The sequence below is a fragment of the Bison bison genome, unplaced genomic scaffold (assembly GCF_000754665.1).
Source record: "Bison bison bison isolate TAMUID 2011002044 unplaced genomic scaffold, Bison_UMD1.0 scf7180017864492, whole genome shotgun sequence".
NCBI classification, from domain to species: Eukaryota; Metazoa; Chordata; class Mammalia; order Artiodactyla; family Bovidae; genus Bison; species Bison bison.
Window position 1 is genome coordinate 7,067,010 of NW_011495051.1, and position 22,533 is coordinate 7,089,542.

Genomic DNA, 22,533 nt, shown 5'->3' on the forward strand with positions numbered 1-22,533 from the left:
GTGACGCGGGGTGACCCAGCAGGATCCCCGGGTGCGGCCGGCAGGTCCAGGAGGTCCAGGCTCCAGCGCTTCCGGCCGCCGGGGATCACCTGGGCCGCCCCCGGCCGCCGCGTCCTTTAAGCCCGGGCAGCCCCGACGGCGAGCGCCCAGCATTCCCGCAGCTCGGCTCGCTCAGCCGCGCCTGGCCTTGACCCCGGGCCCCGCCGAATGCAGGTGAGACCGCCCAGCGGGTGTAGACCGGAGGCCTCCACCCGGGGGAGTGGTCTCCGCCTAACCTCGTGACCCACTTCCTGTTTATCTGGGCTATGGGGTCGGGAGTTGGGGGGGGGCAAGCAGTCAGCCTGTGTCCTCGAGCCTGGGGATGGGAGCCCCCATCCACCGTCGCAAGGGCCTGTAGCGAGCCATCGTGAGTGCCTATGGGTCCATGGGGCCAGGGAGAAGGGAGGCAGGGAGGGGAGGGGCAGGTCAGACAGGCCTCAGGAGCAGCCGCCGAGGGCGTGAGGGTCAAAAGCCTGTGGTCACACGGCTGGTCACCAGCTCCCTCCTGCCTGGGTTCCTCCTGCAGGAAGCGGGGCGTGAGGTGGAAGGGAAGATGCGGCCAGGACTTCCTGGAAACGGAGGCCCCTGCTGTTTAGGGGAGGGGGGTGACCCTCGGATTGGGGCTCACACCAGATGTGTCACACACACCTCACACACCGGACCCACAACTCAGCCGAGACACACAACACACACACACAGCTGGACTGGGGCGCAAGGCAGGGACACACCAGTCCTCGTCCCCCACACTCAGTTCCACTTGAGGACTCAGGCACGCCTCCCTGACACGCCACACAGGGCCCTGCTGGCGGCTCAGTGTCCACTGCCATGGGGACATAGGACAAGCACACAGCAGGCATGTGACCGAGGTAGGCACGCTTGGCTACACGCAGATATCAGTGAAGACACACCCAGACATGGGCAGACAAACACGTCCACTGAGGACGCAGACACAGGGTGGGTGACTGCTGGGAGGGGTGCACCGATAGAGCTCGGTGCACGCTCGAGGGCCCATGACACAGACGCGCTCCCCTGGGCAAACGCGGGGGCTGTGCGTGCAGCCCAGGCTGCCCTGGAGTGCCAGACCCCACCTCGATCCCGTGGCCAGCGCTGAGGAACTAACTCCCAGGCTCACATGACCCAAGGGGAGGGCTCCTGGAACCGAGGGGAGGTTTCCTGGAGAAACTGCCTCATCCTCTCTAATGATCCATTTCCGCCCCCCAGGAAATAAAGGCTCGGTGCCCAGCCGCTCTGCCCTGGAGCTCACCTGCCTCTCTGAGCCCCTAGGCAACTGGCTTGTGCCTCCTCCAGGGTGAGTGCTGGGCCCCTGCAAACCCAGCCCTCCTCACCCTGCCAGCTGGATCCTGCTTGCCCGCCCACTGACCCTCCCAGCCAGCTCTTGCCCTGAAGCCCTGGGAACTCAGGCATCAAGCCAGCCCTGCGGGGGAGCCCGTCTCTTCCCCTCCCAGAACAGGGCGAGTGGGGGGGTCTCAGGGTGGCCTGCTGCCCAAGCCCCAGATGCCTGTCTCTCCCCTCCCAGATGGACATGTGGACGGTGCTGCTCATCCTGCAAGCCTCGCTGGTGCTCCCCCGGGCTGCTGCCGCTGCTGCCGCCACCACCCCCGCCCCCATGTTGCGCTTCGTCGCTGTGGGTGACTGGGGAGGGGTCCCCAACGCCCCATTCTACACAGCCCGGGAAATGGCCAATGCCAAAGAGATTGCCAGGACAGTGCAGATCCTGGGCGCAGACTTCGTTCTGTCCCTGGGAGACAATTTCTACTTCAGCGGTGTGCAGGATGTCAACGACAAGAGGTTTCAGGTGTGTGCCACTGGAGTGGTGGGGGTGGGGGGAGGCAATGCTTGGAGAAGCCTCTAGACCTTTTACTAGAGAGGGCAGAGCAACACTGATGGTTGTACACACTGAGCATGCACAGCTTCTCCCTTGTTCCTGGCCCCCGAGTTGGTGGGAGCAGCCAGAGGCTGCTTGAACCTGGGGTGGGTGCTGCCCTTCTCTCTGTCTGCTGCAGGAGACCTTCGAGGATGTGTTCTCTGCCTCGCCGCTCCGCTCCGTGCCCTGGTACGTGCTGGCTGGCAACCATGACCATCTGGGGAACGTCTCAGCCCAGATCGCCTACTCCAGGGTCTCCAAGCGCTGGTGAGCCTGCCCCCTCCTGCCTCTCCTTCCCACCCCGCACCAGCCACCTCCCTCAGTGGGGCAAAGAGGCCGACTGGCCAGAGCTGAGCCCCGGGCGTCTCCACCGTACCATCCGCAGGAAGTTCCCCAGCCCTTACTACCGCCTGCGCTTCAAGATCCCCCGGTCCAACGTGTCCGTGGCCATCTTCATGCTGGACACTGTGACCCTGTGCGGCAACTCTGACGACTTTGCCAGCCAGCAGCCCGAGAGGCCCCGCAACTTGGCGATGGCCCGCACGCAGCTGGCCTGGCTCAAGAAGCAGCTGGCAGCAGCCAAGGAGGACTACGTGCTGGTGGCCGGCCACTACCCTGTGTGGTCTATCGCCGAGCATGGGCCCACCCACTGCCTGGTCAAGCAGCTGCTGCCACTGCTGACCGCGCACAAGGTCACCGCCTACCTGTGTGGCCATGACCACAACCTGCAGGTGAGGGTCCCCAGGGTGGCCTGGGATCCTGGTAGGGGAGGATGTCCCCAGCCTGGCCAGCATGCCACATAGGGTGGCATTGGGGCTCCTCCTGTTTGTGTGTATGTGCTCAGTTGTATCCGACTCTTTGCAACTCCATGGACTGTAGCCCTCGATGCTCATCTGTCCATGGGATTCTCCGGGCAAGAATGCTGGAGTGGGTTGCCATGCCCTCCTCCAGGGGATCTTCCCAACCCAGGGATCAAACCCCATCTCCTGTGTCTCCTGCGTTGGCAGGCAGCTTCTTTACGACTGAGCCACCTGGGAGTTCCCCTCCTGTTTGGGGGCCTCTCAATTATCACTATCCCTCAAACTCTATGCTTGCTAACCAGAAAACAGCCTGAAGTGCCCTAAAAGCCCTCTCAGGGGTCCCTGTTGCCAGTTGCTTACCCAGATCAATATGCTCCCAGAGGTGAAGAAACTGGAGGCTTGGCGGGAGTGGCAAGGGGTAGGGGGCCAGGATTATGTTCCTTGCTCAAGGTGACTCTGCAGTGAAGGACAGACCTGACCCTGCACCCAAGACAGGTGGGCACCAAGTCCACAATCCACCTAACTGAGGGGCTGAGGGCTCCACTGACCCTGTGTCCTCTGTCCACAGTACCTTCAGGATGAGAATGGCTTGGGCTTCGTGTTGAGCGGGGCTGGGAACTTCATGGACCCCTCGAAGAAACACATGCGCAAGGTCCCCAACGGCTACCTGCGCTTCCACTACGGGGCCGAGAACTCACTGGGTGGCTTCGCCTACGTAGAGATCAGCCCCAAGGAGATGAGCGTCACTTACATTGAAGCCTCGGGCAAGTCCCTCTTCAAGACCAGGTTGCCGAGGCGAGCCAGGTCCGAGCATCAGCACCGACGCGGGCTCCACGCTGGGGCCTGAGTGAGAACGCGCCTCCCTGCCGGTGGGTGGGTGGGTCCCACTGGGACACACACACACCCCCTCCCTACTCCCCCTGCTCATGGGCAGGCTTTCTCAGGAGCCCGTGGTGTGATGGCAGAGCAGGAAAGAGAAGGGCAGATGAGGAACTTGTGACATAGATGCCGTGCCTGAAAGAAACATGGACACATGTACGGGCCAGAGTGCCAGGCCCCGTGACCGGGCTCGCCCAGCCTGAGTTCCGGGCATTGAGGGGCAAGGAGGGAGGGAGGCAGAGCTCTCCCCTGGATCAGGCATCCTTCTGTCACTGCTGAATAGACAATAAAAGAAAAACTTGCAAAGACTGAACATGTGTGTTGTGAGCATCTCTTTCCTTACCTCCCTGGCGAGATGCAATACTTGGGGTTGGAAAGGTTGGGGCTCCCCCACCATCCTTGCTGTGCACCTTCATCTCTCAGTCTCATCTGTAACCAACTGGCCTCATCCATGAGTATTATTTTAAGGCCAAACAGGAACTTAAATTCCTGGTGGTCCAGTGGTTAAGAATCTGCCTTCCTAACTCAGATGAGGAGAAATACTATATGACATCCCTTATTGTGTAAAAAAAAAAAAAAAATACACATGAACTTACAAAACAGAAAGAGATTCACAGACTTAGAAAAAGAACTTATGGTTGCCAGGAGTGAAGGGATAGTTAGGGAGTTTGGGATGGACATGTGCCCACTACTATATTTAAAGTGGATAACCACAAAGACCTACTGCGGAACTCGGATCAATATTATATGTCAGCCTGCAAGGGAGAGGAGTTTAAGGGAAAATGGATACATGTATATGTATGGCCGAGTTCCTTCATTGTTCATCTAAAACTATCACAACATTGTTAACCGGCTATACCCCGATTCAAAATAAAAAGTTAAAAAAAGAAGAATCTGCTTTCCAGTGCAGGGGACATGGGTTCGATCTCTGCTGGGGAAACAGACCACCCCGCCATGCTGTGGAGCAACTAAGTCTGCATGCACAACTACCCAGCAAGATCCTGAGTGCCTCAATAAGACCCTATGCAGCCAAATAAAGTAATTTTTTAAAAAAGACCAAATAGAATGGTACAATGAAGCAAGCTTCCTCCTCCAGTGTGCTTTCCTTGCATAATAAAAAAAAAACTTCCCTTTGTCACCAAGAGCATCTCCACATACATGCAGCTCTGCATGCATTCTATCTAGCCACAAGTCAAATGTTCGTATCAGAACATTCCTTTTTGCTCATTTCAATATGGGATCAGTGCTATTCATACAGTTCTAAAATTTAAACTTTGTAGAAAGGAAAACTATCTCACCCACCTCATGTTTGTTCCTCCACCTTTCCAGAAAAGAAATAGTATTTTTATAAATGTCTTGGGCTTCCTTTGGGGATTTCTGTGTGCATATAAAGGCAAACCTGAATGTTTTTTTCTCCCCTTTCCCATTTATCTGCACCTTGCTTTTTTAGTTTTTGTCTGTTTGATTTTTTTGGCTGTTCCTCAAGGCATGCGGGGTCTTTCTTGACAAAGAGCTATGCTTAGCTGTGTCCTCTGTCCATGGGGATTCTCCAGGCAAGAATACTGGAGTGGGTTGCTATGCCCTCCTCCAGGGGATCTTCCCAACCCAGGGATTGAACCAGTTCTCCCGCATTGCAGGTGGATTCTTTACCGTCTGAGCCATCAGGGAAGCCCATGAATGCTGGAGTGGGTAGCCTATCCCTTCTCCAGGGGAAGTTCCCGACCCAGGAATCGAACAATGCAGAGGTCATCTGCATTGCAGGTGGATTCTTTACCAGCTGATCTACCAGGGGATCAAACCCGTGCCTCTGCAGTGGGGCTATGCAGACTTCACCACTGGACCACCAGGGAAGTCCTTGAACCTTGCTCTTTTGGTTTTGATTTTGTTTTCTTTTTAAAATAAACTTCACTGAGTTCTTACGGACACATTTTAGAAGTGTGCAGTTCAGTAAGTTTAGACAAAGGCACACAGTCCTAAACCCAACGCCACAATCAAGAAACAAGCATTTCCTGCACCTGCAAAGGTTTTCTTTTGCAATTTGCTCTTTCTGTCCGTTGTACCTGGAGATCTGCCCACCGGCCCTCCAGGGAGCTTATTTCTGCTGCTACAGAGGCCCCACTGGGTGCCTGGCCCCATTGTCTGTCTACCAAGGAGTGCCCAGATGCCTTCAATAATTTTGCTGTCCTCAAATCATGCTGCCATAAATGAGCCTGCACATTTATTTCCTATGTATGCAGAAATGATTGTAGAATAAACAAGATACATTCCTAAGAGGAAGATTGCCCTGCTTTTTGACAGCCACGGATTTTCTGCCTTGTGTCACCAGCTCCTAGCTGGGGCCTACAGAAATTTTTTCCAGTCCTTCCCTCTCACCAACACAGCCACCTTGGACACCCCCGGACCCGTGCTTTTGTACATCTGTGCAAGTACGTATGGGAGAAAACTTCCAGAATTATTTCAGAGCCTGTTCCTGCTAAAGAACGCTGAGAACGAAATGCTCACCCTGAACCAAAAGCTGCAGAGCAATGCACTTAGTTCCCCTCTGGGCTTCTCAGTTGACTAAAATCCACCCACAAACAGCCTGACCCAGCCAGTCGCAGGAACTACTTTCTTGACTCACTGTCACTGCCCACTTCAGCTGCTATGGGCCAGGGACCCAATTGTTTGGGAAATGGCATCTTACATTTGCTACTTTGTAGCAGTCAGTATTGATGAATTTGTTACATGGTACCTGTGTTACTTGGAAGGACTGAAGCTGAAACTACAATACTTTGGCCACCTGATGCAAAGAGCCAACTCATTAGAAAGGACCCTGATGCTGGGAATGATTGAGGGCAAGAGGAGAAGAGAGCAACAGAGGATGAGATGGTTGGACAGCATCGCTGACTCAATGGACATGAGTTTGAGCAAACTCCAGGAGATGGTGAAGGACAGGGAAGCCTGGCGTGCTGCAGTCCATGGGTTCGCAAAGAGTCGGACACGACTTAGCGACTGAACAGCAACATGTGTTACTATGCTTACCAGGTTGTTCAGTGGTAAAGGATCCGCCTGCCAATGCAGGAGACACGGGCTGGATCCCTGGGTTGGGAAAATCCCCTAGAGAAGGAAATGGCAACCCACTCCAGTACTCTTGCCTGGAGAATCTCATGGACAGGCAGCCTGGCAGGCTACAGTCCATGGGGTCACAAAGAATTGAACCTGAACATGCACACACACACACACACACACACATTATTACTGCTGCTGCTGCTGCTAAGTCGCTTCAGTCTGTCCGACTCTGTGCGACCCCACAGACAGCAGCCCACCAGGCTCCCCCGTCCCTGGGATTCTCCAGGCAAGAACACTGGAGTGGGTTGCCATTTCCTTCTCCAATGCATGAAAGTGAAAAGTGAAAGTGAAGTCGTTCAGTTGTGTCCGACTTTTAGCTACCCCATGGACTGGAGCCTACCAGGCTCCTCTGTCCTTGGGATTTTCCAGGCAAGAGTACTGGAGTGGGGTGCCATTGCCTTTAAGCAAAGCTGGGGACTCCTTGGTGGTTCAGCAATTAAGACTTTGCCTTCCAAGGCAAGGGGTGGAATTCTGATTTCTGGTCAGGGAGCTAAGATACCTACCACAAGACTCATGGCCAGAAAAAAAAAAAGAAGCAAATTAAATACTTAAAAAAATGGTCCACATAAAAAAAATCCTTCAAAAAAATTAAGCAAAACTGTCTTACCAAAATGCCAACCCTGAGTTCCTTTCAGCTGGTATTACTACCAGCCAAGTTCTATGCCAAACAAACAAACAAACAAACAAAAAACAAAAAACACCATCCCAGGACTTCCCTGGCTATTCTGTGGTTAAGACCCAGTGCAGGGGGCACAAGTTTGCTCTCTGGTTGGGGGAAATACTGCATGCCTCATGGTGCAGCTGCAAAAAAAAGAACAAAAAACACACCATTGCTTCTAATCTTGACCAAGGAGGAAAGGGCCAGCAGTATCCTGGCTTCTCAGGGCACAGAAGCTTGACAGATTAAGTCAGGTGCCCAAAGTCCTGCTCAGGAAATGGCAGACCCTCCATCTTAACCAGGACAGTCAAGGCAAGCTCACAGCCACCCTACCTCTCCCCACTGACTCAGAGACTCCAGGCAGGCAGGAGTCTGAATCAGAAGTCGGCCTCGTGTCCCTGTTTGCAGGGCCCAGAGTGTGGAATTAGCCCAACATCCCAGTTCACAGGGCCCGGAGTGTGGAAAGGAGAAGTGACACATCCAGGCTGACACAGGTGGGAAGGAGAACCGGTCCCCCTCCTCCACCAGGGCCTAGCACTTCTACCGCACGGAGGCCCAAGTCCTGAGCCAACCCAAGGAGCACCCAAAGGGACAAGGCAGGGTGGACATAAGCCCTCAGAGAGGGCTTCCATGCAGCTCAGGGCGGGGGACAACATCCACCAGCACACGGCCATGGTTGGAAAGCTGCCTTGTCAATTACAGGAAATAAGATGGCAGAATTCCTTAAGATCACAGTCACAGAGTTTCATCTCTTCCCTCTCTTCCCAACCAACTGCATCTGATTCAACCATCACAGATATTGCCAACTCTGAACTCCATTCCTCACACCAGGTGCAGGGTCTGGCACCGGCGACCTCACCCGGCCAGTTGGCTGTCAGCGGAGAGTCAGGTCATATGCACCCTCCTCAACAGTCTCTGAGGTCAAGACTCCTGAACAGTGAGGTGACACCTGCCTGACCAAACAGCAAAATGCACAGTCATCCACACGGCATGACCCTGGCTCCAGGAAAACATCCAGAGGGAATCTAGAAACAAACAGGAGAGAATGATGGCGTGATGTAGGCTAAGGTGATGTCGCAACTTTGCAGGAAAGACGTTATGTTATCTGCCTTGTCGGTTTGCCCAGAGCAAAACAGCCTGACCCCTACTTCAGAGTGTGTGCAAAAATGAATTACAAGGGACTCACACGTTTTGGTGTATAAATAAAATACAGTAACTCAACTATATTCCAAAATAAAAGTAAAATTAAATTAAAACTACAGAGTAGAGTAATTCAACTATATAAAAAAAAAAAGAAGTAAAAAATACAGTAGAAAATGAACATCCACACAAAGATCTGAATAAAATAGCTCATAGTAGCTTTATACGTAACTGTCCCAAACTGGAAACAATCCAAATGTCCATTTTCAAGTGAAAGGATAAACAAACTGTGTTCCATCCATATGATAAAATGATAAAAAGGAACAACTACTGACATACGAAACATTTGTTGATGTTGTTTTGTCACTAAGTCCTGTCTAACTCTTTTTTGACCCCATGGACTGTAGCCCCTCTAGGCTCCTCTGTCCATGGGATTCTCCAGGCAAGAATACTGGAGTGGGTTGCCATTTCCTACTCCAGGGGATCTTACCTGATCCAGGGATCAAACCTGCGGCTCCTGCATTGGCAGGCAAATTCTTTACCAGAGCCACTAGGAAAGTCAAACACAACATGGACATAGGGAATTCTTCGGCAGCCCAGCAGTTAGGACTTTCACTGCCTAGGACACAGGTTCAGTCCCAGGTCCGGAAACTAAGATCCTCCTAAGCTCCAAAGCCAAATCATCCCCCCACCAAACAAAACAAAAAAACCATAGACATGTCTCAGTCATACTAAGCTGAGTTAAAGAAGCCAAACTCAAGAGACTTCATATTGTATGATTCTGTTTATGTGACTTCCTCAAGAGCACAAAGTTATAGGAACTGAAAACAGATTAGCTGGTGTCAAGGGCTGGGGGGTGGGGTAGGAATTGACTACAAAGAGACATAAGGAAACTTCTTTGGGCGGGGGAGGGTGAAAACATTCTCTGCTGATTATGGAGATTGTTTCACAGGCCTATGTATTTGTCAAAATGTGCAGTTTGTCTGTCAATTATATTTAAATAAAGACGTGAGAGGAGGGAAGGAGTAAAAGTAGAGAAAGGAAAAAAGAAAAGGAGAGAAGAAAGGAAAAGGGAAAGAAAACAAAAAAACAACCAGTGAACTTGGCAATCATGAGGGAATATAGAATTGTCCAAATATATACTATGGCAGTCATGCAATAGCTACCTGTAGATGTATTGACCACTACCAAGAGGAAATACCAAGTTGCAAGGTAACATTATGGTATAAGGTAATAGCTCAGATGGTAAAGAATCTGCTTGCAGTGCAGGAGACCCAGGTTCGATCCCTGGGTCGGGAAGATCCTCTGGAGAAGGAAATGGCTACCCACTCCAGTATTCTTGCCTGGAGAATCCCACTGGACAGAGGAGCCTGGTGGGCTACAGTCCGTGGGGTCGCAAAGAGTCCGACATGACTAAACAATTAACACTACTACTACCACTATGAGTGTATCCAGGTTTCTACAAGCAAGATCAAACCAGTCAATTCTAAAGGAAATCAACGCTGAACATTCATTGGAAGGACTGATGCTGAAGCCGACGCTCCAATGACGCGAAGAGCCAACTCATTGGAAAAGACCCTGATGCTGGGAAAGATGGAGGGCAGAAGTGGACAACAGAGATGAGATGGTTGGATGGCATCACCAACTCAATGGACATGAGTTTGAGGAAACTCTGGGAGATGATGAAGGACAAGGAAGCCTGGCGTGCTGCAGTCCATGGGATTGCAAAGAATCAGTGGGACTGAGAGACTGAACAAGCTAAGACAAGACAAGCCTGAAGAGAGTCCTCCAGAGAGGCACTTCCTGGGGTGAAGCTTGGCAGTTCCCAGAGTAACAGTGCCCCCTAGAGGACTTCTGGAGATAGGTTTATTGGAAACAATCTCATTACAAGTTCTTTTCTTAAACACTCACAATGAAAACAGTTCTTATCAAGACTGCCAGGGACCAAACACTTGCCAAAGTCAACAGTCAACTGTCTTTCATCTTACTCAAACTCCCAGCCACATGTGACAACAGTTGATCACTCTTGTCTTGCAATACTTTTTTTCTGGAGACTTCTAGGAGAGGACAACCCATGTCTTTTTCCTCCAATCTCACTGGTCTGGCTGGTCTCTTACTGGCTCCTCCTCCTCCTAATCTCTAAGGTTGGGGAGCCCTGGTCTCCTTTCTTTAAACTTATTATTTTATATTTATTTATTTGGCCGTGCTAGGTCTTAGTTGCAGCGTGTGGGACCTGGTTTCCCAACCAGGGATAAAACATGGGCCCCCTGCATTAAGAGCACAGTCTTAGCCACTGGACCACCCAGAAAGTCCCTGGTCTCCTTCCTTTTTTTTTTTTTAATAATTTTATTTATTTTTTACTGTGCTAGGTCTTGGTTGCTGCACAGGCTTTTTTCTAGTTTCGCGCAGAGAGCAGGGGCTGCTCTCTAGTTGCCGTGTGCAGGCTTTTCATTACAGTGGCTTCTGTTGTTGTAGAGCACAGGCTCTAAGACAGGTGGGCTTCAGTACTTACAGCACGTGGGCTTAGTAGTTGTGGCTTCTGGGCTCTAGAAAACAGGCTCAATAGTTGTGGTGCATGGGCTTTGTTGCTCTGTGGTATATGGGATGTTTCCAGATCAGGGATCAAATCCTGCACTGGCAGGCAGATTCTTTCCCACTGAGTCACCAGGGAAGCACCCCCTGGTCTCCTTCTAGCCTTCTTTTGCTGCACTTTGCCCTTTACCCCTGAAACCCCAAGTGACCTCCTCTGGCCCAAGGCTTTAAATCATCTCCATATGTAGATGACTCTCAAAATCACATCCAACTTCTTCTTCTGAGCCCCTAATATCCCTTCCAAAGGCTTTTCCATACCCTCTCTTGCTTCTCTCAAACCTGTCACAGCCAAACACAACCCTTGACCTCTCCTCCAAATCAGTTCTCTCAAGCCTTTCCTCTTCTGAGTAAGAGGCAGCACCCAGGGTTTCCAACCTTGATTCTCCTCTCTCCTTCACTCCCTCTTCTTTTTCTAATTATTTTGACTGTGCTGGGTTTTTGTTGTAGCTTGGGGGCTCTCTAGTTGCAGAGCACCAGCTTAGCTGCCCAGTAGTATGTGGGATCTTAGTTTCCTACTGCTGCTGCTGCTAAGTCACTTCAGTCGTGTCCAACTCTGTGCGACCCCATAGACGGCAGCCCACTAGGCTCCCCAGTCCCTGGGATTCTCCAGGCAAGAACACTGGAGTGGGTTGCCATTTCCTTCTCCAATGCATGAAAGTGAAAAGTGAAAGTGAAGTCGCTCAGTCGTGTCTGACTCTTGGCGACCCCGTGGACTGCAGCCTACCAGGCTCCTCCATCCATGGGATTTTCCAGGCAAGAGTACTGGAGTGGGGTGCCACTGCCTTCTCCGCTTGCTTAGTTCCCTAACCAGGGATTAAACCCTGGTACCCTGCAGTGGAAGGTGGATTCTTAACCACTGTGCCACCAAGGAAGTCTCCCCTCTTAGGTTCTACTTCTGTGTAACTTCTACTCAGCTTCTGGATTTCATCCTGAGCAGCAGCCTCCCGGGCAAGCCTTCTCTAACCTCCCAGACTAGTTGGGCAACCTTCTTCACCATCATATGCTCTGAAATCTACACACTCCCCTCTGCTGAGCTGAACAGTGTAGCAACTGATCCTTTATGTTTCTTTTTTATTTTTATTAGAGGATAATTGCTTCACAATGTTGTATTGGTGTCTGCTGTACAACATGAATCAGCCGTAAGTATGCATATGTCCCCTCGCTCTTGAGCCTTCCTCCCACTTCCCCCCATCCTACCCCTCTGGATGGTCAGAGTACGGGCTGTGTTACACAGCACCTTTCCACTAGCTGTCTTACACACAGCAGCACATATATGTCAATGCTACTCTTTCAATTCATTCCGCCTGATCCTTCCTCAGCTCTGTCCAGCCTCTTCACTGCTGCTGCTGCTGCTGCTAAGTAGCGGCAGCCTCTTCACTACGTTGTGGGAATTGTGGAGCTTAGTTTTCCCCTCCCCTCACCCTTACTGCCTGTCCAATCTCATGTATTATAGCTTCCACACTCAAAATTGACCAAGACAGGACATCACCAGGGAGTTAGTTAGAAAGGCTGACTTCCAGGTCCCACTCCTGACCTAGTGAGCCAGAATCTAAGTTAGAATAAGATCCACAGGTTCTTGTTAAAGTTTGACAGGAGCTTCTTACAAGCTTCTCTCACACTCTGATTCAGCCATACAGTTCTGTGCATGTTCTCAGCACTGGGATATATGTATGTGGCTGACGTCTGGGAGGCCCATGTGAGTTGCAAAGGGCTGGGGCTTGAACTGGGAGCAAAGATAAGTGAAGATGCTGCAGCCAAGGGCGAAGCTGGCTTTCCAGGGCTACTATGGCCAGGTCCACCTCTCCGGAAACGCGGTAACTGCCAGTGCGGGAGCGTACCAAAGTTGTGCCCACAAGCGCCGGCTCTAACTACCAAGTATGGTCAGGCCCTTGTGCAGGCACACTGCGTTCCTGCTGCCGGGCCCGAAATGGGAGTACGCGTGCGCACAGAGAAGATGCTGGAGGAGGCGGGGCTTCCTCGCTGGGCAGTCCCAGCCTCGGGAGGACGAGAAGGCGGGGGAGGTAAGAATTTCCGCTTCCGCCGAAAGCCGGAAGTCACTGTCTCCCGGGTGAACGAGGCGGTCGCAACAAGGGTGTGAGTGCAGGTAAAGGTTCGCGCGGGCGGACGTTGGGGCCGGGTGGGGCTGGGCGCTCTGCGACCCCAGGGTGCTCACGGGGTCCTGAAGGAGGCGCCCAGGGCTCGGGGAGCGGCCCATCGGGGAACTTGATTGCCTCGGGTCTCTGCAGGTCCCAGCCCGCTGCTCGGAGGCCTGGATGCTACCGGCGGCTGGCTGGAGGCGACACCGAAGCTTCGGTGAGCCTGGATGAACAGTCCTCCCACCGCCTCTTGAGTTCGGCCAGGGGCGATGGCTGAGCTCTCTTCCATCTTCTTGGCGCGCTTTGGACTTAGGTCGCCACCTAAGTACAGTCCCCGGTCCCCGGAACTTTACATGCAGTCCATACCCCTTTTCTGCAGTGTAGTTAGAGGGCACTATAGTGAAGTGAAGTCTCTCAGTCGTGTCCGACTCTGCGACCCCATGGACCGTAGCCTACCAAGCTCCTCTGTCTATGGGATTTTCCAGGCAATAGTCCTGGAGTGGATTGCCATTTCCTTCTCCAGGGGATCTTCCCAACCCAGGGATCGAACCCGGGTCTCCCGCATTGTAGACAGACGCTGTACCCGAGGGCACTATAGTCACCGGGAAAAATGGGATTCTGGGGCCCATCTCTAGCTTCAGGAGACTTGTTTGTATCTACAACAGATAGTTATTTAGCACTTAATGCATACCAGGCACTAGGCGTACTGCTGATTCGTTGTTGTTTAATTGTTCAGTCCTGTCCGACCCCATGGACTGCAACACTCCAGGCTTCTTTGTCCATGGGTTTTCCTAGCCAGCGGTACTGGAGTCGGTTGCCATTTCCTTCTCCACCGGATCTTCTCGACCCAGGGATCAAACCCCAGTCTCCTGCATTGGCAGGTGAGCCACCAGGGCTGCTGATTCCAGCCATGGACAAATCAGGCTCCTACTCCAACCCGCAGAACTGACATTCTAGTTGGGGGACGTCTGGTGTGAAGTTCAGAAAGTTGCCTTTTTCTGAGCAGCCCGCAGGTGATTCCATGGCAGGTGGAACCCAGGGTCTGGCTCTGGGGAAATTTTTCCAACAAAACACTCTGGCCAAAGGTGGGAGCCTGGGCTGCCGAAGTGGCTACACTTTACTAAAGCCTGCAGGGTCTTGTGGTTGGCATGCTGCTTTCGTCTTCTGTTGCATCTCACATCCATCTCCCTGTTGCTCACTGGGCTTCAGCTGTATCAGTCTTCTGTTTCTCAAGAAAAGCTGGTGCTTCCTTGAAGCCTTTGCAATTGAAGCGTTTCCAGCCTCTGCCTGCACTGTCTTATGTGGATTTTCTTTCTCTCGTCGTTCAGTCCTCATTTTAAATGACCCTTCCCCAAGGGATCCTTCAGGTTCCACCCTTGAGTGAAGTAGCCCTGTCCCAGAAAAGTTCACATAGCCTTGTTTTTTGTTTTTAATTTTATTTATTTACTGGATGCCCTGGGTCTTTGTGGCTGCGCTCGGGCTTTTTCTAGTTGCGGTGAGCAGGAGCTACTCTCTAGTTGCACTGCAAAGGCTTCTCATTGCAGTGGCCTCTCTTGTGGCTCACAGGCTCAGGAGTTGTGGCATGCAGCCTTAGTGACCCCGCAGCATGTCAGATCTTCCCAGACCGGGGATGAAACCCGTATCCCCTGCATTAGCTACCGACTACCGAGGAAGTCCCACGTCGCTCTGTTTTATTAACCTCATAGCACTTGCCAGTGGCTTGCCAGGTGGTGCTAGTGGTAAAGAACCTGCCTGCTAATACAGGAAACGTAAGAGATTTGGGTTCAATCCCTGGTTGGGGAAAATCCCCTGGAGAAGGAAATGGCAACCCACTCCAGTATTCTTGCCTGGGAAATCCCATGGACAGAGAAGTCTGGCGGGCCACAGTCCATAGGGTCACAAAGAGTCAGAGACGACTGAAGTGACTTAACACACACACACACACACACAGCACTTGTCAATATTTGAAATTTTTCCCTTATTAGTTAGCTTAAGGGTCTGTCTTCTCCACCAGAATATCAGTTACACAAGAGCAAACACCTCACCTTCCCTGATTACAGCACTGCTGTGTCTTGCTCTAGGCCTGGCATTGGTTGGTTCATTCATTCATTCAGTAAATATTTGTTGAACACCAGCTCTGTGCCATGAACTGTTCTAGGCTCTGAGGATACAAAGAAAAGACAGAAATCCCTGCCCACAAGGAGTTCACACTCTGAGGGTGGTGGACAGGAACCAGTGAGGAAGCTATTGTGATCATCCAGGCCAGAGAAGACCTGGACTCTGGACTCAGATCACAGAACTGGCCCTGGGAGTGGTGAGAAGTGGTCAGATGCTGGGCGTCTTCCAAAGGGAGAACAGTAGGGAACTTCCCTAGTGGTCCAGTGGTTAAGAACCTGAGCTTCCGCTGCCAGGGCGCGGGTTCCATCCCTGATTGGGGGAACTAAGATCCTGCATGCCTCAAGGTGTGGCCTAAAATAAACATAGGGCAGTAGGATCAGGGTGAGATTAGGGGTGTGAGAGGGGGCAAAAGGAACTGAGGTCAAATCCAGGGTTTTTGGAAAGGTGGACTTGCTGTCTGATGAGCTGAGGAAGACAGCAGGAGAGCAGATTGAGGTATTTGGAGCTGGGTTTTGGACAGGTCATGTTTAAACATTGGTTAGCATCAGGTGTGGCTGAGGCAGGTGGTCAGGAGGGCTACAGTTCAGAGGAGGCAGTGGAAGCAGTGACGCGGGGTGGAGGTGAATGTATTTGGACAAGGGAGAGGCCCAGAGACTGAACGAGTGGATTCACTATCCTTAGCAAATTAGAGAGGTGGGGTGGGGTTGCAGCAGCAGAGACTGCCAGAACCTGCCATCAAGGAGTGAGTGGGGAGAGTCCTGGGTCCTGAGAGCCCTGTGAAAAGGGTAGGCGGAGAAACCGGTATGTCCAGTGTGCTGAGGAGTGGGGACTGCCCTGTGGGGTGGACAGCATGGCAGGGGCAGTGGAGAGAGAACCGGAGAGAAGGCAGACAGCTCTATTCGAAAAACTCTCTAAAAATGAACAGATTGTTTTTAATGATGGGCAAAGTCATCCCAAGTGTGTTTGTTAATGATCCAGTAGAGAGAGCAAGTGTGATGCTGGGGTCTAAGGCCCAAGGTAACGAACTGTGTTTGTGGGGAGCGAGGCCGTTCTTCCATAGCAAAAGAGGGAAGGTCAAGTGGGTGGTCCTGGCGACTTGTGGATTGTGGATGTTCACTGCCAGCTCCTTATGTTTACTCAGTGAATTGGAAGCACCTTTAGTTGAGAACAAGAACATCAGATAGAGAGTGATCACAAGTGTGAATGAAACACTGGTCTTTCTGCTAGTCATGGAAGGATGAGACCAGAAGCAGGGGTGGACGGGGGTGGGAGGGGCGCTTCGGGAGGTTAGCCCGGTGCCTGACATGGGAGATTGCACTCAGCGTAGCTGCTGCTGCTTCCCTGTCCACCTGCCTCTGAGGCATCTTCCCCTGGACATGCCGTTTGCCCCAGCACCTTGCTCTTCCTTTGTGTCAGACATCAGAGAACAGGGCCCCTTTTCCCCTGAGCCACCACCTCCGTCCCACACCACAACCTTGGGAGTCAGCCCGGACCCTTCCTTCTCACACTGCTCACCCGCTCCCCTGGACTGTTCCTTCTCGACATGCTCACCACTGGCTTGTCCCCTCTGTCTCACTCACCCGCTGCTGCTTTTCACCCTGAACAACCCTCTCCTGGTTCTGACTTCATCTTCACCCAGGCTTTCCACCCATCCCTTTCCTTAGTCCCTCTCTTTCTCTTTTTAAAAATATTTATTTATTTATTTGGCTGCACCGGGTCATAGATGCAGCATGCAGCATCTTCAGTCTCATTTCAGCATGCGGAATCCTTAGTTGCAGCATGCGGGATCTTTAGTTGTGGCATGCAAACTCTTAGTTGTGACATGTGGGATCTAATTCCCTGACCAGGGATCGAACCCAGGGCCCCTGCATTGGGAGTGTAGTCTTAGCCACTGGACCACCAGGAAAGTCCCTCCTTGGTCTCTTTAAAACACCAAGCAATTTCATCCCTACACTCCCCACAGCCTCCAGCATCCATCCAAATATTCAGAACACTCCCACGTGCTCCCTCCCCACCCCCTTTCTCCCCGCAGCCTGCCCCTCTACCCAACCCACATGGTCCCCAAACCCTGGCCAGGCCCTCACCCTTTTATATGGCATTTCCTTGCTCCAAATGCATGTCCCCGTTTCTCTGTCCAGCAGCCCCTCATCTGCAAAGAGCCTGCCAGAGGGGCCCCCCAGAAGGTTCTGTCACATCCTTTCAGTGTCATTCCTCCTGGGTGGCATTGGCCTGTCCCGTGACAGAAGGAGCAGCCTGAATAAAATCTCTGGCTCCTGAGCACTCCTGCCTGACCGGCCTTCACAGAGTCTCGTCCTCACCAGGAATGGTGGCCTCCTGTGTAGGTGCTGGCAGCAGACAGGCCAGGCTCTTACCATATGTCCTGTTCGCCCTCCCTGTGAGACTAGGCTCGGATGGAAACCTCATGCCACTTCATAGACAGGAGACTGAGGCACAGAGAATTTAAGGAACCCACTTGAGATCCTGCAGGAAGTGGAGGAGCTGGGGTTAGAATCCAGGCCTCCTGACCCCATAGTGCACTGAGGTGGTCTGCCTGCCCAGCCCCTGGGAGCCTCAGGCAAGACCTCCCTTCTCCAGAGGCAGCCAGCCTGCTTCCTAGGGCATCGGGCTGGGGGGCTGCATGGGGCCCACGAGTCACTGACTTCTGTCCCTTCTGCCCACAGGTTCACTCCCCTACAGACATGGGGCGCAGAAAGTCAAAACGGAAGCCACCCCCCAAGAAGAAGATGACAGGCACCCTGGAGACCCAGTTCACCTGCCCCTTCTGCAACCACGAGAAGTCCTGTGACGTGAAAATGTGAGTAGGGCCAGGGATCCTGCCTCACGGGGCCACTTCCTCCTTCCTCAGTTGGGGTGTCGCTCACCCCCACCACTACCCTATCCTCCAATCTGCCCCAAGCCCTCCTGCTTAGGGGGATCATCACCCACAGACAGAGGCCCCTTCCTTCACTAGTCCCTGCACCTCCTCCTGTTCCAGGGACCGAGCCCGAAACACCGGAGTCATCTCTTGTACCGTGTGCCTAGAGGAATTCCAGACGCCCATCACTTGTATCCTTGGGAAACCGGGCTTTTTCCAGGAGATGGGTTGGGGGTTCTGGGCGGCCCCAAGTGGGCTGCTCGAGGACACCCAGCCCTGCAGCGTGCCCTGGGGGCATGGCCACGGAGAGGAACCAGCGCCACGGGCTGACTTACGTGGTGTGAACGGGGTTCAGGGCAGTGGTCTGGCTAACAGTGGCGTGAGCTACAGAAAAGTAAATGTGGGAAAGGGGTCTAGTGCTACTAGTTGCCCTTGACTGCAGCGGCTCAGATCTGTCAGAACCAGTGGATGTGTACAGCGATTGGATAGATGCCTGCGAGGCTGCCAATCAGTAGCGACGCAGACGGCTCACCCCCATGGCAGCCCCGCCCACTGGGTACCATTCGAGAGACATTCCAGGGTGTGGGTCCAGAGCCTTTGCAGCCCCGAATGTGAGTGTGTGCAGAGTGGGTGTGTGGGTGTGTGTGCACACGTGGCTGCAGGTGCGACTGCGGGGGAGTCCTCGTGGGAAGCCGGTAGAGTTGAAGGGTGGTGGGGCCCCGGGGGCCTGAAATGCTTGTTCAACAAGCCTTTGACTGGCTCCAGCCTCTAGCACCTGGGCCACCAGCTTCAGGGCCCTGTTTTCTCTAGAGGCCTGCGTCCTGACCCCCCTCTGCAAGGGCAGGCCCTCAGAGGCTGCCACCGGCCTCTCCAGCGCCTTCCTGTACCTCACCAGCACTTGGCCATTGAACAGGATTGACTGCTCCCCCTCCCCAGCTGCCTTCCCAGGCCTCTGGCCTGGGATTCAAGTCACAATCCCATGGGCCCCCTGGCAAGGTGGCCTGTTTTCATGTTCCCTCGCTTTTGTAGAGGAGGGAGGGGCTGGGCTGGGGACAGCTGTCTGTCACAAGCCCTTAAATAAAGCAGCAAACGAGGAACTCCCAGTTTTCTGATTTCCTGGGCTCTGGGTCAGACCCAGGGGCTCAACGCAGGAAAAAGGGGAGACTGAGGCATTCAGAGTTTGCCCAGCAGGCCGTCTGAAGTGGGGTTCAGTCAGTCCTTCAAACCATCCCACGTTTTATCCACTCTACAAGCATTCAAGGTGAAACCTGGGCCGCTGGGCTCAGGGGACAGGGATAAACGCACAGGCATCTGGCCAGGCATTTACAGTCACGGTGGAAACCAGGGCCAACAGAGCCCGGGGTAGGGGTGGGGTGATCAGAGAGGGCTTCCTGGGGGATCCCCCTAAAGAAGGTCAGGCTCCAGGGCCCCCCTGTTCCTGAGGCTGCTCTCAGGTGTGCCTGCCTTCCCGCCGTGTTTCAACAGCCACCCTGGGAGGAAGATGCTCACAGGTGAGGAAGCAGGCCAGAGATAGGAGGTCGTGGGCCCAGGGTCCCACAGCCAGCAGGCTTCACAGCCCAGGGTCTCACTCATGAGTTCAGGGTCCAGGCAAAGGGAACAACTCCTGGCTTCCTGGGGGCTGAATGGGGCGAGGATCCCTGGAGGGAAATAAGGGACCAGACTGTTGTCCTAGGCTGGTGGGAGACTGGAGCTGGGGCCAGATGCACGTGTTCAGTGTAACAAATATTGGTCTTGGCACTTGCCTTGCAGTCCAGGGGTTGGGACTACAAGCTTCCAATGTGAAGAAATGTTGGTCTTTGTCCCTGGATCCTGGCACAAAGCTAAAACGCTTGGAATTTCCTGGGCAGCCAGAGTATCTTCATCATTCATAAAGAGCCCAATTTTGCTCACTGGTGAGATTGTGCTAATGAGGTGATTTAGAATGGAGCCCTAGACATCCTTGGGGCTTCCCAAGTGGCACGACGGTAAAGACTCCACCTGCCAGTGCAGGAGACCCAGGTTCAATCCCTGTCGGGAAGATTTTTTAAAGGAGGAAATGGCAACCTATTCCAGTATTCTTGACTGGAGAATTCCATAGACAGAGGAGCCTGGTGGGCTGCAGTCTATGGGATTGCAAAGAGCTCGACACAACTTAGTGGCTAGACAACAACGAATCAGCATTACCCATAGTGTATGAAGTAAAGTGAAAGTCTCTCAGTCATGTCTGACTCTTTGTGACCCTATGGATTATACAGTCCATAGAATTTTCTAGGCCAGAATACTGCAGTGGGTAACCTTTCCCTTCTCCAGGGGATCTTCCCAACCCAGGAATCGAACCGGGGCGTCCTGCATTACAGGCAGATTCTTTACCAGCTGAGTCACAAGGGAAGCCCAAGAATACTGGAGTGGGTATCCTGTCCCTTCTCCAGCAGACCTTCCCGACCTAGGAATCGAACCGGGGTCTCCTGTATTGCAGGTGGATTCTTTAACAACTGAGCTATGAGGGGAGCCCCTCATAGTGTTTAGTATGCATTAAGTGCTCAATAACTAACACAGCTGAAGTGTCTGAGCACTCAACAGCCTCAGCATGGGACTGATTCCTGAGTAGGAATCAGCCAACCTTTGGGAAGGGGCCTAAAGGAGATCAACCTGAATATTCACTGGAAGGGCTGATGCTGAAGCTGAAGCTCCAATACTTTGGCCACCTGATGGGAAGCTGACTCACTGGAAAAGACCGTGATGCTGGGAAAGATTGAGGGCAGGAGGAGAAGGAGGGCAGCAGAGGATGAGATGGTTGGATAGAATCACTGACACAATGGACATGTTAGTTGCTCAGTCGTGTCCGACTGCGACCCCATGGACTGCAGCCCACCAGGCTCCTCTGTCCATGGGATTTTCTAGGCAAGAATACTGGAGTGGTTGCCATTTCCTTCTCCAGGGGATCTTCCCGACCCAGGGATCGAATCCATGTCTCCTCTGTCTCCTGCATTGCAGGCAGATTCTTTACCTGCCTGCAGGATATGAATCTGAGCAAACTCCAGGAGATAGAGGAGGACAGGGAACCCTGGAGGGCTACAGTCCATGGGGTCGCAGAGTCAGACATGACTTATCGACTGAACAACAATGGGACCTACAGATGAAGTGCTTTGAGAACAAGATCTGATGAACTTCTGCCTGTGGTGAACACTTAGAGGTGCTGGAACACATGGAAAGGATTCGGGAGTTCTACACCCCTCCCCATGCCTTGCTCTCTGTGCCCCTCCCTTCTGGCTCCTCCTGAGTTTGATCCTTCCATAATAAAACCAAAGTAATAATAAAACCAGTGATCTAATAAAAAGTAAAATGTTTCTCCAGGTTTTGTGAACCAGTGTAGTAAATTAACAAAATCTGAGGAGCGGTGGAGGGAACCCCACCCCCATCCCACCCCACCTCTGGATCTACAGCTAGTCCGTCAGAAGCACAGGGAACAACCTGGACTTGTGATTGGCTCCTGACGTGGGGGAGGGGCAGTCCTGAACGGAACCCTTATCCTGTGGGATCAGGTGCTGTCTTGAGGTAGTGTCAGAACTGAGTTAACTGATTTGTGGTGTTGGAAACAAAAACACACCTGAACAAGCAGACGGCAAGATCCCAGACAATCTGGTAGTCCTGGTGCTCTGGCAGCACGGAGCAGCTCAAAGCTCCTCCACGCAGCCCCGTGAGCCTGGGCAGCAAGCGGAAGGATGATGGAAACTCTGTCCCAGGGCCACCCTGAGGACAGAGGCGCCCAGTGTGATTCCTGACACAGTGCCAGCAGATGGTGACCCACCAGGGCAGCAAGGAATATGAACAGCAGAGGAAGACGCTGAGCTGGCCAGAAGCCCTAGCCACCAGGCCCAGCCGTTGGGTCTGACTGGTGTCCCCCGAGGCCCACTCTGCCCTGACATGCCCCCAACCCGGTGCTCCCACCTTCCCTTCCAAGACTTCACTCAGGTGGGATCCCGTGGCCAAGGCAGGACCCAGTGGACATAGACAGAGTGATTGGACAGGCACCTGGGTTGGGGGCTGCTCTCTGCGGTCCAGGGAAAGGGGCCTTGCTCTTCTGTCAACTAGGGCCCGCCTACCCCAGTCTCACAGTCTAAGTGCTAATATGGTGCTGTTTTCCCGAGGAGGCAGGGCCCTGGGCCAGGCAAGGATCCTCCTCAGCATAGCTTCCCGCCGCTGGCCCTGGGGGAGCAGGACTCGGGGTAGCCAAGCCAAGAGCTCCTGGAATCTGCTTTACAAGGCTCCAAGGGTTGTGCAAGCGCAGGGGGCTCCTGATGTCCATCCCAGCAGGTCCCCCGCTTCCAGCCTTGCCCAGCCCC

The 22,533-nt window shown here is 53.0% G+C and overlaps 2 protein-coding genes across 3 annotated transcripts; both read left to right on the forward strand.

The window, feature by feature from the left end:
* The first annotated feature begins 268 nt into the window (after nt 1-268).
* ACP5 (acid phosphatase 5, tartrate resistant) lies at nt 269-3,916 on the forward strand. Its single transcript, XM_010828307.1, has 6 exons — nt 269-406; nt 1,261-1,348; nt 1,577-1,855; nt 2,064-2,191; nt 2,310-2,655; nt 3,293-3,916. Exons 3-6 carry the CDS (start codon nt 1,577-1,579, stop codon nt 3,569-3,571), a joined length of 1,032 nt encoding a protein of 343 aa, XP_010826609.1. The 5' UTR covers nt 269-406; nt 1,261-1,348; the 3' UTR covers nt 3,572-3,916.
* A 9,224-nt stretch (nt 3,917-13,140) lies between these two features.
* ELOF1 (elongation factor 1 homolog (S. cerevisiae)) lies at nt 13,141-19,293 on the forward strand. 2 transcript variants are annotated; one of them, XM_010828309.1, is made up of 4 exons: nt 13,141-13,205; nt 17,997-18,130; nt 18,311-18,381; nt 18,641-19,287. In XM_010828309.1, exons 2-4 carry the CDS (start codon nt 18,015-18,017, stop codon nt 18,703-18,705), a joined length of 252 nt encoding a protein of 83 aa, XP_010826611.1. In that variant the 5' UTR covers nt 13,141-13,205; nt 17,997-18,014; the 3' UTR covers nt 18,706-19,287. The 2 variants fall into 2 exon arrangements, with proteins under 2 accessions (XP_010826611.1, XP_010826610.1); XM_010828308.1 differs by lacking the exon at nt 13,141-13,205 and adding an exon at nt 13,998-14,078 and having other exon boundaries at nt 18,641-19,293.
* The last annotated feature ends 3,240 nt before the right edge of the window (nt 19,294-22,533 follow it).